At 39.4% G+C, this 15,507-nt stretch overlaps 1 protein-coding gene across 10 annotated transcripts in view; it reads left to right on the plus strand.

Annotated features, from left to right (window-relative positions):
* The window catches only part of LOC105465361 (dynein axonemal heavy chain 6), a 383,399-nt gene that overhangs the window by 120,648 nt on the left and 247,244 nt on the right, over window positions 1-15,507 (plus strand). For all 10 annotated transcript variants that reach the window (XM_011713768.2, XM_011713766.3, XM_011713767.3 and 7 more), the window contains exons 13-16: window positions 1,995-2,146; window positions 4,314-4,466; window positions 8,419-8,670; window positions 13,220-13,348. In XM_011713768.2, the coding sequence (XP_011712070.2) occupies window positions 1,995-2,146; window positions 4,314-4,466; window positions 8,419-8,670; window positions 13,220-13,348 (686 nt within the window). The remainder of the gene's footprint in view (window positions 1-1,994; window positions 2,147-4,313; window positions 4,467-8,418; window positions 8,671-13,219; window positions 13,349-15,507) is intronic.

Genomic DNA, 15,507 nt, shown 5'->3' on the forward strand with positions numbered 1-15,507 from the left:
CCTCAGAGAACGACCAGCAGATGGGTTCTGGCTTCCTGACAAGCAGCCACATTTCACCACCAAATTCCTATAAATGTCAGCATTTACTAATAATGTCTACACTTAACTGAGCACTTACAGCATGGTAGATACTGTTTTAAGTAATATTTAGACATTTCATCCAATCCTCACAATTCTGAGGAGAGTATTAGTATTACCATTTTATTTTTAAAAAAAAACAGATCAATAGAGATAAGGCAACTTCAAGATTAAACAGCTAGTGAGCAGTTCAGATCTAATTTCTCTGACTTGAAAGCTTGTCTGCTTAACCGTTTTACGTACTGCCTCTCCGCGGTGGCTCACACCTGTAATCCCAGCACTCTGGGAGGCCGAGGTGGGTGGATCACGAGGTCAGGGTATCAAGACCATCCTGGCTAACATAGTGAAAACCCGTCTCTACTAAAAGTACAAAAAAATTAGCCAGGCATGGTGGTGGGCGCCTGTAGTCCCAGCTACTCCGGGGGCTGAGACAGGAGAATGGCGTGAACCCAGGAGGCTGAGCTTGCAGTAAGCCAAGATCTCGCGCCACTGCACTCCAGCCTGGGGGACAGTGCAAGCCTCCATCTCAATAAAAAAAAAGAAAAAAGAAAAAAGAAATCGTATTTCCCAACTACTGGCTTTAATCTTTTATTCCTTTTTGGCCATGTGGCCATAGCCCAGTCATACGACCTCAATTGATATCAATTTCTCTATCTATAAAATAAGAGTTTTGGACCAAATCAATGGTTCTGAAAGTTGTGTTCATTGGCACTGTTCTGAGGGATAATTACATGATACCATGAAAAAAGATGGAGCTCAAATAAATTTGGAAAATACTAAACAACGCAGCATTATACAGGTATCCTTACCATGGGACTTATCAGAACATGTAACATTAATTTAGTCGACTTTCAAAAATACACAAATCAAAACCTTCTGAAGTGAGTAAGGGAGATAATTGCTGTTTCTGTTTCATATTATGAGGTAGCTGAAGCTCAGAAAGACTAAGTGACTTTCCCAAGGCCACACATGGGTTAAAGACCTGAGCTCAAGTCTTCTAATACTTTCTCTGGTGTGTTCTTTATACTGTATCAAACTACCCCTTATAATTAGGAGAAGAGATAGCATGAGTAAAGGCAGGAAACAGTACCCTTTTCTCTTTGGGGTGGTGGAGGAAGGTTATGGAAAGAGGAAAAAGGGCAGACAGTAAGGAAATCAATTTGACCCTAATGTAGGAGGTAATTAGAAATAAAATTAGCTAAATTTTTAGAGGCCCAGAAGGTACAGAATTTTGAAAGAAAGCAGAGAAGTTTGGAATTGTATATGCATTAGAGAGAGAGCTATTTTTGTCTGATAGTATGATGAGAGTGTATTCAAGGATAATCAGGTTTCCATTGGTTCCAGATGGATTGGATGAGGGAGAAAATAGAGGCAAGAAGATTATCAAAATGCAACTACAGCATATGCAAATTGATAAAGGCCTTGACCATGATGTAGGGTGCAGGAATTGCAGAGAGATGTGTTGGAAAGAGGAATAGAGATAATTTTAGCTATGTGTGATCTCTTATGTTTCAAAATTTGTTGTTTATATTCTCAAAATGCTTTACTTTGAGATACCACGTGGGAGAGAACATTTAGATTAAGCTCAACTTGAAACCAACCTAGCTCTGAAATCTAGTCAATTCCAGACTAGATTCTCTAATGCACTTGCAAATTATTTTCATCTGTCATCTCTTCATAGGAGCCAGAAGACATATTTACATTATAAAATATTAGTTTCTTTATCACAAGAATAAAATACTATAAAGCAATCCAAATTAGCGTTTTAAAGTTACATGAGATACTCTAACTACAGATAATAACATTATACATATATGTGTAAATGTATCAATGCAATGATTTTTAATATATTTTGTAATGATCTTTTAAAATCCAATGTGGTATATTTTATGATTTATGTGAATTTTTTTATGTAGATGTTAACTTTTTTAGTCAACAACTGGAAAAATACCACAAACAGCACAAGGACGCAGTAGCTCTCAGACCCACCAGAAATGTAGGATTGCTGCTCATTGACACTAGGCTGCTAAGAGAAAAATTAATTCCATCACCTTTGCGATGCTTAGAGGTAACTATAAACTAGGAAAAAATTTAATTATTCCTCTACAATTATTTTATGATTTTTCTACTGCACAAAAACCTATTATTATTTATTTTATAGTATTGCAAATATATAAATTAACATAATACTATTGGACATCCTTAATTTCTAAGAAAAGCTCTATAGTCTTTTTGTCACAAGCAGAATCAGCTTTTTAGATGAGATAATGGAGGGGACTGCAGGACTCACACTGGCCTCTTGCTCCTCCTCCATTTTCTATTGTCGGAGCATTTCAAGACCTGCAGAGAGGATACTACTATAACAGCTTAATATCCCAGAGGCAGTGATGGTTGATTTTAGACCACCAAGATCAAGTTTAGGAAATCATTTTCTGATCTGGAATTGTCCCTACAGGTCTAATTATGTTTTGGTAAGTTATAGAACTAGGGAAATTTCTGTAATAAGTTTCAGAACCAATACAATAACTTCCTTTGGAGCCAGAGTATACTTGTATCTTCCCAATGCCCACAGAGAGACAATGATATAAAACAGGGATTGGAAAACTATAGCCCACAGAGCCAACCCAGCCTGCCTCTTGGTTTGTATATGGTTTTATCGGAACACAGCCGTGACAATGATTTACATATCATCTATGGCTGCTTTCTTCCTAGAAGGACAAAGTTTAGTCGTTGTGACAGAGACTGTATTGACTGCAAATCTAAAATATTTACTATCTGGCCCTTATAGAAAACATTTTCTGGCTCCGATAGATGATAGAAGATAGAGCACTGTATAAAAGAGTGCAGACCTGAGTGTTAATGTGTTCTGTTATTAATTAACTGTATAGTATTGGTCTTCCTTCTAGAGTTTTATTTCTTCATCTGGTAAAAAAAAAAAAAAGAAATATATATACATATATATATACTTATTTATGTATATATAATTATTATATAACTGGAGCAAATTTAATTCAATTTCAACAAGCATTTTTTAGCTACTGTATGCTCAAGAAATATTTGGGTATAAATTTACTGTAAGCCCAAGAATACTGAGCTCAAACTGGCTTAAGCAATCAGAAGAGTTATTGGCATATGCATCTAAAAAGTCCAGAGATTGGGTCAATATCAAGGAGGTATGATCTAGTAGCTCAGTGTTGTTACCAAGGAACCAATTCTTTCATTCTTTTTCCTGAACCTCCTATGTGCAGGCTTCATCCTAAGGCATTTGTGAAATGATCGTCAAAAGCTTCACAAGCCAATTATTTGTTTGTATGGAGAGAGAAAGAGAAAGATTGGGGTTCTGAGTATACATCTCTCTCAGCCATAAATAAAAGCGTGGGCCTTTATCTGATTGAATCAACTAAAGTCAGAGGTTCACACATGATATGGTTTAGCTTTGCATCCCCACCCAAATCCCATCTTGAATTGTAATCCCCAGGTGTTAAAGGAGGAACCTGACAGAAAGTGATTGGATTATGGGGGTGGTTTCCCCCATGCTGTTCTCCTGACAGTAAGTGAATTCTCACAAGATCTGATGGTTTTATAAATCATGGTTTTTCCTGCACTGTCACATACTTCTCCTTCCTGCCACCTTGTGAAGAAGGTGCCTTGCTTCCCCTTCACCTTCTGCCATGAGTATAAGTTTCCTGAGGCCTCCCCAGGCATGCTGAACTATGAGTCAATTAAACCTGTTTCCTTTATAAATTACCCAGTCTCTGGCAGTTCTTTATAGTAGTGTGAAAATGGATTGATACAACCTTAATCTGATCACTTTGGCCAAAAAAGCCATGCTCCTATTTGCCAAGTGATCAGTCAGACTCCATATTTGTTTCTGAAGGAGAGATCAGTTTCCCTCAAACTGCATGGCTGGCACCCAACATGAAAAGAGTGGGACTGATGCTGAACAGGGCAGCACAATGTCCACTACATAGGATGAAGAAGCAGAAAGCATACTTGCAAGATATTAGAGCATTTATGGAAAATTTTTGGTAAGCTGTAGAAATGATCTTCAAAACCTGGCCTTCCTGTTTTCACATTTAACTAGCAGTGATTTAATGAGAAAAAAGTCTCTTCGTATGCACTGCTGCTTCCAATACCTGCTGATTTAACGGATGTCCCATTAGGATTTGTCTAAAATATATAATAAAATGAAAATATTCAATTATTTACAGTTCACATGTTATTTTCTTTCTTAGGTGCTAAATTTTATGCTTCCTCGTCAAAGCAAGAAAAAAGTGGATGCCATTATCTTTGAGGCACAAGATGCAGAGTATAAACTTGAGTTTGTTCCAACTACTACCACAGAATATGTTCATAGCTTATTATTTCTTGATGAAATTCAGGAACGGGTGAGTTGATTATCTCATGTAACTCAATATTCCAGATCTTGTAGTAGGAAGGAAGACATAGTACAAGAAAAAGTGAAGGACCAAAGGGCGAAAGACAGCTGTCAAAATATCAGAAACACTTTCAAAGTAAGTGGATGTTCTACATCACAGGAATAAAGCCAGCTGACAGTTATCAGACTCTTACAGTCAGGCATCATATTACATTTTCTACATGCATTACATTTTTAATTCTCACAAAAGCTTAAGAAGTGTTGATGTTTATCCTCATTCTGCAGATAAGGAAACAGGAACCAGAACAGGATGTGTTATCCAAGATCACAGACATGTATGGATGTGAAAGAGTTAGAATTTAGATTTGAGTTTCTTTGACTGCAAAGCCAATGTTCTCAACCATAGTTTATTGGAATTCCAATTTTTAGTAAATGGTAATACCATTATAATCTAGATATTAATCACAATGGAAGTCTGACTGCTTAATAGGAAACTTACTGTTAAGAATGAAAGAAACCCAACACAAACCTGCTTAAGTGGGGAGGTGGAGGTGGGGAGAAAAAAGTGGATATGGGGACTCAAATGATGCAGATGGAATCAGGTCTTTGTTTTTCTCTCTTATACACACACTCTCTCACTCTCTCTCCTTTGTCTCTTTTGCTTCTTTTTCTCTGGAAACTTAGTTTCCTCCTCTTAGCCTCTTCCCTGTAGGAAGCAATCTAGCATTTGGCTCCAATGGTTTTTTTAATAAACTTTCATTCATATTAGGTTGGCATTTAAAATATAGATAAATTATTTTATTAAATATCTGAAAATTGAAGAAATGTTTCAATTAAAAAAGTAAACTGAATGAATGTTATATAAATTATTAACCAAATTAATAAAAATGCTATTTCACATGACTACAAAAGTAACAGTGTTTCTCATTTCAAGAAATCATGCCTTCTCAAAAAGGCAGATGATCGTGGTTCTCCTCAGGTTTGCTTATAAATTGTCCCAGGAGTCTAAAGATGTGAATTACTTATTATTGTTTGTATTCATTAAGTCACTTCAAACAAATAACCCAAACCCACTTGAGAAAGCTTAGGCCAAAATAGGGATCCCACTTAAGGATTCAGGGGTGCTTCATGGAACTCCCAATCAAGAATGTAAGTAGGCTCAGGAACTGACCAGAACCTGGAATAGGACAGTCACAGGAAGCCCCGGTAGTCCCTTCTTCCATCTCTGCTCTCTGCATCTCGCTGAGGGTCTGTTTCACTTCTCTCCCTCTGCAGACAGCTACTTCTGCTGCTTCTTACCACAGCAGTAAACATGGCCACCAGCAGCTCCCAAACTATAGCTTGCAAGTCTAGCCAGTCTGCAAGAAAGAGATAATCTCTCTTTTTCAATATTGATTCTAAAGGTCTAGTAAATTGATTCAGAGCTCCTATGCTGTTCTATAAACTATGTCAGGAAGGTAGGGTCACATCATAATCAATGGCTGCAGAGGGTCAGCTGCTATCACCTTGTGGTTCCAGAACAGCAAGTTGATGCAGTATGCAGAAAACATAGACTGTGTCCTATCTCCAGGAAGTTGTCTGTGTTTGCTGGATGGTGTGTTTGGAAAGCAACTTCCTTTAGGGAGATTTTCTGCACACACAGAAACTTTTTCTGGATCGTCATTCATTCAGTCAGCAAGTTTAGTGAACACCACTTAGCAGGGTGCAAAAATTACAATGAATAAACCTGCTTTAAAGAAGTTGAGTCTTGAATGCAAGCAGATAATTTTGATACAATGGGCATAGGTATAAGATACTGTTGTAGCACTGGGAAGTTTGTAGTAATTCTTGCCTATGGGTTACAGAAGGCTATGTGGAGGATGGCATATTTAAGCTGTCATAAAATACATGAAACATTCAGGTAGGCATTCCAGGGAGAGGGAAAGCTATGTGCAAAGACAGGAGGCAACGTGACAAAAACAGGATTTAGCAATTGATATGCTATGGAGAAAGAATGTTTGGTTGAAAGTTGATGAACTCTATGTAGCTATTCAAAGATAGGAGACAAGAAATTAATTACAAAGATGTTAAGTAGAATTGAAAGGACTTGATGGGCAACTGAATGAGGGGACAGTGAGAGGAAAATGAGGTGACTTATAGGTATCATTCTGCAGGGAATGGGTATTTAGCAATTTCATACCAATATAGGGAGGGTAGGCTACATAATTCATTGTCTGATCAGTACGTTTTTCTGAGAGTGAAAGAGACACTATTAATCATTGTACTAGGACAATAAGTGTAAACCCAGGACATTCCCAGAGAAACCTGGATATATACTCACCCAAAATAGAGGAAATAGAGGAAGATGAACAGATCTTGATGTAGAGAGACTTAGTTCTATACGTAATTTGTTCAAGGTGTTAGAAATTTTGGTTGAAAATCACAAAAACTCACATAAATAGCTTAGAAAAATGGGAAGATTTATTCTAAGTTTGCAGGAATATCTTTCAGAATCCTAAAGTGTGGATAGAGCCAGGCCTTTACAAAAAGGCCTCTCTCCTTCTCTCATCTCTGCTCCTCCAGAACCATGGTTCCCGAACGGGGACTCCAAATCAGCAGCAGCAGCATCGCCTGAGAATGGGTTAGAAATGTTCATTCTTGGGACCCACCCTCCATGACTACAGTGTTTTTATGACTTGCTAGACCTTTTGAATCAGACACTCTTGGGAGGGGCTCAGCAATTTGTTTTAACAAGCTTTCCAAGGTCATTGCCATGGAAGCTAAAGATTGAGAACTATTTCTCTAAAAACCTGTCTGCGGTTATCTTCTCATGTTAATGACCTGTTCTGTTTCCACATGAAAGTAAATGGCCTCAGTCCTAACTCTTCCTATGTTCAAGAGAAAGGTCAGACTGAGCTAAGTTCTTTAGATCACAGTTTGATGGTCCTTGGTTCAGCTTGTGGCCAGGAAATTGGGCCAACTAGTATGAAAATGTCTGCTCCCTCTATAACCATGTGGCAGAGCTGGGGGTAAGGAACTTTCCCAAAACTGGGGGATCCCTTGCCAGAAAATTAGGAAAGACAAGCAATACTGTCCACTGAAAGTAAGAAATCAAAGTGAAGATGTTTAGTAGTCATTGGGCTGCGGTAAAATAATTTATTAAGGGATAGTGGGAATCTTACCATAGATCTGGGTTCTAAACCTATGCAGCCAAGTCCACAGCTTGTCGATCCCTCTGGCTGCTCTGGGATCATCACTGCCCATCACACATGCCTAGAAGCTCAGATACTACAGCTGAACAACCACACAGCACATGTTTTCTTAGAAAACTTTAAATATTGGCACTGTTTACTACAACAAAAGAACAAAACAGAAAGAAAGAGGAAACATTTATAAGAGCCCAGCTCTGAATAATTTACCTCCTAACCTAATTACCTGTATTATAGCAATGACTATCTTCTAGCAGGCTTTAGCCAATTTGACTGTTACATTATAATACACTCCTTCTGTGCTGACTATTCACAGTTTGATGTTTGATATGGTTTGGCTGTGTCTCCACCCAAATCTCACCTTGAACTGAATTCCTACATGTCAAAGATGGGGCCGGGTGGAGATAATTGAATCATGGGGGTGGTTTCCCCCATACTGTTCTCATGTTAGTGAATAAGTCTCATGAGATCTGATGGTTTTTATAAATGGGAGTTCCCCTGCACAAGTTATCTTGCCTGCCGCCATGTAAGACATGCCTTTGCTTCTCCCTTGTCTTTAGCCATGATTGTGAGTCCTCCCCAGCCATGTGGAACTGTGAGTCCATTAAACCTTTCTTTTATAAATTACCCAGTCTCGGATATGTCTTTATTAGCAGCAGCAGAACAGACTAATAAAATGTTCATATTGTACAGTGGCTGTCTCCTATTAGAACAAACTTCAAGACTGAACTAGGACTCTGTTACATTTAATGAGCAAACTATGTTTCCATTTAGATTGAAAGCCTTGAAGATGAAGGGAATATAGTGACTCAAATGTACAAGCTTATTGAACAGTATCAGGTACCCACACCTCCTGAAGACTTTGCTGTTTTTGCAACTATGAAGCCATCCATTGTTGCTGTTCGGAATGCCATTGATAAATCAGTGGGTGATAGAGAATCAAGCATTAAGCAATTTTGTGTGCATTTGGGTAGTGATCTTGAAGAATTAAACAACGAAGTGAATGAAGTAAAACTGCAAGCACAGGTAAGTTAAATCATTATTTTGTAAAAATAATCTATGCAAAGTTTTACTATTACATTTGTTTATTAAAGTATAGTCAACAAATAAAAATTGTATATATTTACAATATATAATGTGATATTTCGATATACGTATACATTGTGAAAGTGTTAAGCTAATTAATGTGTCTGTCACCTCATATACATCATTTTTTGTGGTGAGAATAATTAAGACTACTCTTCAAACCATTTAGAGAACACATTTAACTGATGTAGCTTTAGTTTTTTGTAGTTTCGTTCTAACCAAGCAACAACGTCTTTGAGCTGCTACTTAAAAATTAATGTTTCAAAATCTCGCTTTAAGTAGTGAATACATTTCAGACTATCACAAAGCATGTATGTAATATTAAAATTGAATTTAGCCAATTAAATTCTAGTCCTAACTTGTATTTTTTATTTTGAAGAGTTTTAACGACTTGTTAGCACATTTTATAGCTATTGTCACGATTTTAAAGTTTGCATAATACCTGGGTGATGAAATAATTCATATAACAAACCCCCATAACACAATTTTAACTGTATAACAAACCTGCACATATATCCCTGAACTTAAACTAAAAGCTAAATAAAAAATGAAAATAAACTTTGCTAGTATATTAGAAAATTCTCATTTAGGAAGAGACAGAGTATACATTGATAATTAGTAGTGAAGAATATTTAGTTACCTTGTACCACTTTTACAATAGAAAAGATATAGGGTACACTGACTCAAAAGAATATAGTACAGACATTAAAGATTACAGTATACCTTTACATGTATTAACATGGAAATGTAAAAACAGCTCACATTGTGTGCTTCCTCTTTGTCATCCAGTGTTCGAAGGACTTGGCATTGTTTTTATTTTTGTATTGAAGCCCTTTTGTATTTTCTTACAGACAAAAGTGTACAAAACTACTGTACAACTCAATGAATTATCTGAAAATAAACACATCTATGCATCCACTACTCAAGTCAGTAAAGCATTATGATACCTTTAGTGTCCCCTCCTAATTACTAATCCTTTTGTTATGGGATCTTTGGGGTGTCATTTTTCTGGCTGGAAACCTCTGTGGCCGGTAGCACCTTTGCCTGAGTTCTTGTCCTGTATCTAAGAAGAATGAGGTATGCAGACAAGTGGAGGGTGAACAAGATGAAGAGGAGCTTTATTCAGTAGAACAGCTCAGAGGAGATCCGCAGTGGGTAGCTCCTCTCTAGGCAGGTCATCCCATTGAGTGTTCAGCTCTCAGCAGAGAGGAGACCCTGGAATGGGTGGCTCCTCTCTGCAGGCAGGTTGTCCCATCATCTCTGCAGCTCTGAGCAGAGAGAAGGCCTGGACAGGATAGCTCCTCTCTGCAGCTGGTTGTCCCAATGTATGCCCAGCTCCTAGCAGACAGGAGGCCCTGAAGTGGGTTGCTACTCTCTGCAACTGGTAGCCCCGATGACATCTCTGCAGGTCTCTGAAGTTCTCAGCAGAGAGGGTAGCTCCCCTCTGCTTCTGGTTGTCCCATTGTCTGCTCGGCTCTGGCTGAGCCCAGGGCCTTTATGGACCTCAGAGAGGAGGAAGTGTACGCTGATGGGCCCATGGGGGATAATGGGCAGGCTGGAAAAAGCATCACAAGTTCCTACTCCAGTCTGTGGGACTGGCAGCCCAGCCCCCAGCCTTCAGACCAACGTGGGGCCTCACTGGGGACCTACCCCCTTCCATCCAGGAATCTGTCTGCCTCCTGCTGCTGTTCATGGCAACGGGGCTGGGCCCTGACTGCTCCGAGATCAGAGAAGATCGAAGAAGTGCCTTCTCCCACTGCCTGGCCTCTCTCCCTTCCAAGATCAGAGCAGGGAGAGACCAGGCAGCGGAAGCAGGCACTTCCAAGCCTGCGAGGGCAGAGGGGCCTTCCCATGCGCCCAAGAGCACAGGACTGCCTGAGTCTACAGCAACAGTTTGAGTGGCTACAGCTGCACCCGAGCAACTCCCACCCCAGCTTGGAAGGGACAAGGCTCCCACTTGTCCCTAACTCCCACTGGCTCCATGGAGTGTGCAGCCCCAGCCATGCCTCCCTCCTGCAGCAGGCATGTTGGCAGTGGCAGGCCATCTGGAGCAGGAATGCTATAAATTTCCTATTTTTGAACTTCTATTAATTAGAACCACACAGTGTGCCCTTTATTTTATTTTGGTATGTTCCTAAGATTTATCCATATTGCTATTTGTGGATGTAGTTTATTCATGTTTGTTGCTATGTAGTATTTTATTGTATTTTACAATGATTCATTTCATGGGTGATGGAAATTGGGATTATTTACCATTTTGGGCAATGATGAGTAATAGTCCTAGAAATATTCTTATGTATGTTTTCATGTTTTAACTCATTTAAATCTCAGAACACTTTAGGGTTTTATTATTCACATTTTACAGAAAAGGAAATTAGAGTACAGGGTTAAGTAATTTGCTGAGGGTCACACAGTTACTAAATGGAGGAATTTGGATTCAAGCTTAAGCAGTCTACTGTCAATGGTTAATAGTCTGCTATTAATTGCTGTACCATATACTGTATTCTATACACAGCATACCGTTAAAAAGTATGAATATTTATGTATGCATAGATCATTAGAGAAAGCAAAAGTGCCAGCACATGCTTGATGTATAATCATGCATTTTTTATTTTTTAAAAAACTTTTATTTTGGGTTCAGGGATACATGTGTAGGTTTGTTATATAGGTAAACTCATGTCTCAGAGATTTGCTGCATAGGTTATTTTGTCACCCAGGTACCAGGCCTAGTACACAATAGATATTTTTTTCTGATCCTCTCCCTCCTCCCAACCTCCACTCTCAGGTAGGCCCCAGTGTCTGTTGTTCCTCTCTTTGCGTCCATGTGTTCTCATCATTTAGCTTTCACTTATAAGTGAGAACATGCAATACTTGGTTTTATATTCCTGCATTAATTTGCTATGAATAGTGGCCTCCAGTTCCATCTGTATTCCTGCAAAGGACATAGTCTTGTTCTTTTTTATGGCTTCATAGTGTTCCATGGTGTATATGTGCCAGATTCTTTTTATCCAATCTGATATTGATTGGCATTTAGATTGATTGCATGTCTTTGCTATTGTGGATAGTGCTGCAATTAATATCTGCATGCAAATCATGCATTTTAAATAGCATGATGCACATACACAAAATGAAAGCGTGGGCTCATTCTAACTAGTGCTTTTTCTGTAGAAAGTTTGAAGTTAATTCTCTTGGGCAAAGGACTGTAACTTCATCATTTCCATAAATGATACTCTCTTGCTATCAAGACCCTCATCCCTGCTGTTGTGGGGAATTCAGAAGAAAACCTAAATGTGACCATTAATAATAATTTATTTCAGTTTGAAATGTCTGTTCCATTCTACCTGGGTCTCTTTTGAATAGATTTTAATTCAACTGAAAATCTAAACTTCCTATTGGGCCACCTATGCCACCATCCCGTCCTACCTATTGCCCCATAAAGGGAAGCTTGCATTCCCTCATGGCGAATAGATGGGGGAGGCAGGTCGTCTGTTCTTCATGCTACCTTCTGGGCCATAGCAGCTTCCAGTGCAGTTTGGCTGGGCTGCACCTGGTTGTCCCGGTTGCTGTTAACTAAGGGTCTTTCCTGGTTCTTTAGGCACCATGCTAGCCCCTATGCTGCAATCCATCATTGCTTCCATAACCTACAGTCCCAAGTAATCTGTAGCTTTCTCATCCTGGCCTCAGACATCTTCTGGTCCATCAGTTCTCACAACAGTTCCCACTACCAGAATCAAGACACATGAGAACTTCAGGATTCCCTGTATATCATACCAAGTCACAAGACACCAGAATGTCAATATAAGCCCCTTCTTCCTGGACACATCCCTTGGCTTTTACTAATCTAGAGCACGTTGCCAATTTGAATGCATGGCCATGCTGACTAAGACATGGACTAACTAGCCTCCCTGAGCTATGGCTATAATGGTTCTCAAATTCCTTCAGTTTTCTCAGATTATCCCAAACCTAGTTACGTGCTTTTGCTTTGCTCCTGAACTATTCCATTCCCATTCACTGGGGTTTCAATCCTAACAGGTCAGCCATAAAACATATGTCTTGCCATTTATGTTTTTCATTTTCTCTCTTCTATCATCTTAGAATACAAAGGCCTTTCCATTCCTTTATTGTATAGTGGAAATTTACCTTATATCATATCCCCTTCCTTCTCTTCCCTGTTGCATTCACCTCTGCTTATCTGAGGTCACGTTGGTTGAAGAAGTGTAGGAAATGAAAGCAGATGAGGAAGAATATATTAGGTAATGTTTTAAAACAATTTTATCTCCATAGCACTTTATACAAATGCGTACTTTTTATAATGTCTATGCATTGGTTTAAAATTCAGGAAAGCAACAATTTTAAACATCATTTCTAAAAATCAAAAAGAAAAGAGAATTAAAGGAATCTTTTTAAAAATGTTTATTAATTCATTTAATTTAATTGATCTTTATCAAAAAGCAGGAATGGCTAACCAAAAACTGTCTTAAATTTATAGGATCCACAGATTTTAGATATCTCTGCTGACCAAGACAAAATAAGGCTCATATTGAATAATCTGCAATCTGTTCTGGCTGATCTTCAGAAACGTGCATTTCGGTATAAGTCCTATCAGAAGAATTTTAAGGTAATGACAGTTTTACACCATCTGTCTTAGAAATGTGTGTATAGAAATGGCATATATGCAGAAGGACTTCAATAATGTAACTGTAAACATTCAATATTTGGACAACTATGTGCTAGTCAGCATGCTACAAATAGCCTCAAATACAAAATATGATATGTTCCCTGCCTTTGAAGTGTTTAAAGACTAATACACATGAGATACCAAATATCTTTCTTATTGAAATAATTGTGAATTATGCAAAACTTTCAGACAAGGAACTGTACTTTCTATGTTAAAATGTAAGTGGATTTTTAAATGTGGTCAATTAAAACCACACTATCCTTTCTTAAGTAATATTCAGGCTTCCTTTACATTCATATGGATGTTATGATTCCATTGATATTGCCTGATTTACACTGGTTTTATGTGCCAATTTGATAAAAATGACATCCCCAGCTAAGCCAGGGACAAATGGTTGTAAAAGGGTAGATTTGAGGACCAGGAGCAGTGGCTTATGCCTGTAATCCCAGCACTTTGGGAGGCCGAGGTGGTTGGATCACTTAAGCTCTTGAGTTTGAGACCAGCCTGACTAACATAGTGAAACCACATCACTACTAAAAATACAAAAATTACCCAGGCATGGTGTCACACACCTGTAGTCCCAGGTACTTGGGAGGCTAAACGGGGGGGGATCACTTGAGCCCAGGAGGCGGAGGTTGCAGTGAGCCAAGATTGTGACACTGCACTCCAGCCTGGGTGACAGAGACCCTGTCTCAAAAAATAAAAAAATAGAAATAAAAAAAGGTATATTTGAAAGGCTAAAAGAAGTCTCTCAAAAAACATGAAGAGAAAGGGTCAAGAGATGCAGATGCTTTCAATAGCTTTTAGAGAGACCAACAATAAGAAAAGAGAATAGAAAAGAAAATATTCCTATGGACAAAACCAGGGAGCCCCTAGCAATAAGGAAGATGCCATTGGTCTCCCCAAATATATTGGAGGAACATGCTTGAACCTCACAGGGGAATGCACCTGTCTTTTCAGAGCCCCAGATGGATGATCAGAAAGTGATCTGACATGCTGTCTACTCCAGGGTCCAGGGATTGGTAGAGAAATCTGAAAATTATGAACTTGATACCAGCCAATAAGGCTGGTGATACTTGAGGCAGATTTGTGTGAAGGAACTAGAGTTCAAAGTTGTTCCCAGGTTGAGTTAACTGACCTACAAGACAGGAAGATATGTAGTAAGGAGCAAGGTATGGAGGAAATACTACTTGATAAAAAGCTACAACTTGGCCAGGCACGGTGGCTCACACCTGTAATCCCAGCACTTTGGGAGGCCAAGCCTGGCAAATCACGAGGTCAGGAGTTCGAGACCAGCCTGGCCAACATGATGAAACCCCATCTCTACTAAAAATAAGAAAAATTAGGCCGGGCGCGGTGGCTCAAGCCTGTAATCCCAGCACTTTGGGAGGCCGAGACGGGCGGATCACGAGGTCAGGAGATCGAGACCATCCTGGCTAACACGGTGAAACCCCGTCTCTACTAAAAAATACAAAAAACTAGCCGGGCGTGGTGGCGGCGCCTGTAGTCCCAGCTACTCGGGAGGCTGAGGCAGGAGAATGGCGGGAACCCGGGAGGCGGAGCTTGCAGTGAGCTGAGATCCGGCCACCGCATTCCAGCCTGGGCGGCAGAGCAAAACTCCGTCTCAAAAAATAAAATAAAATAAAAATAAGAAAAATTAGCTAGGCATGGTGGCAGGTGCCTGTAATCCCAGCTACTTGGGAAGCTGAGGCAGGAGAATCACTTGAACCCAGGAGGCGGAGGTTGCAGTGAGCCGTGATCGCACCACTGCACTCCAACCTGGGTGACAGTGTGAGCAAGGCTCCATTTCAAAAAAAAAAAAAAGCTACAACTCACATGTGAGCACTCCTTGAGTAGGAAAGAATATCATTGGTCCTGTCAGCAAGACAGCAGAGTATGAAGCCCCAGCCCCTCCTTTTTCCCTTGGACACACTGACTCAACAACCCCTGAACCAACTTATTTTGTCAGAAATACAAAGGCAAGTTGAGAGTCTCTTGCACCCTGGGCAAGTATAAAATCAGCTGATTGAAGCCAGTAGAATAATTTCTAACACCCTTTCACTGTGATTCCTGCCCCCAGCACAGTGCTACACAGTTAG

This window comes from Macaca nemestrina, chromosome 13 (genome assembly GCF_043159975.1).
Source record: "Macaca nemestrina isolate mMacNem1 chromosome 13, mMacNem.hap1, whole genome shotgun sequence".
Taxonomy (NCBI): Eukaryota; Metazoa; Chordata; class Mammalia; order Primates; family Cercopithecidae; genus Macaca; species Macaca nemestrina.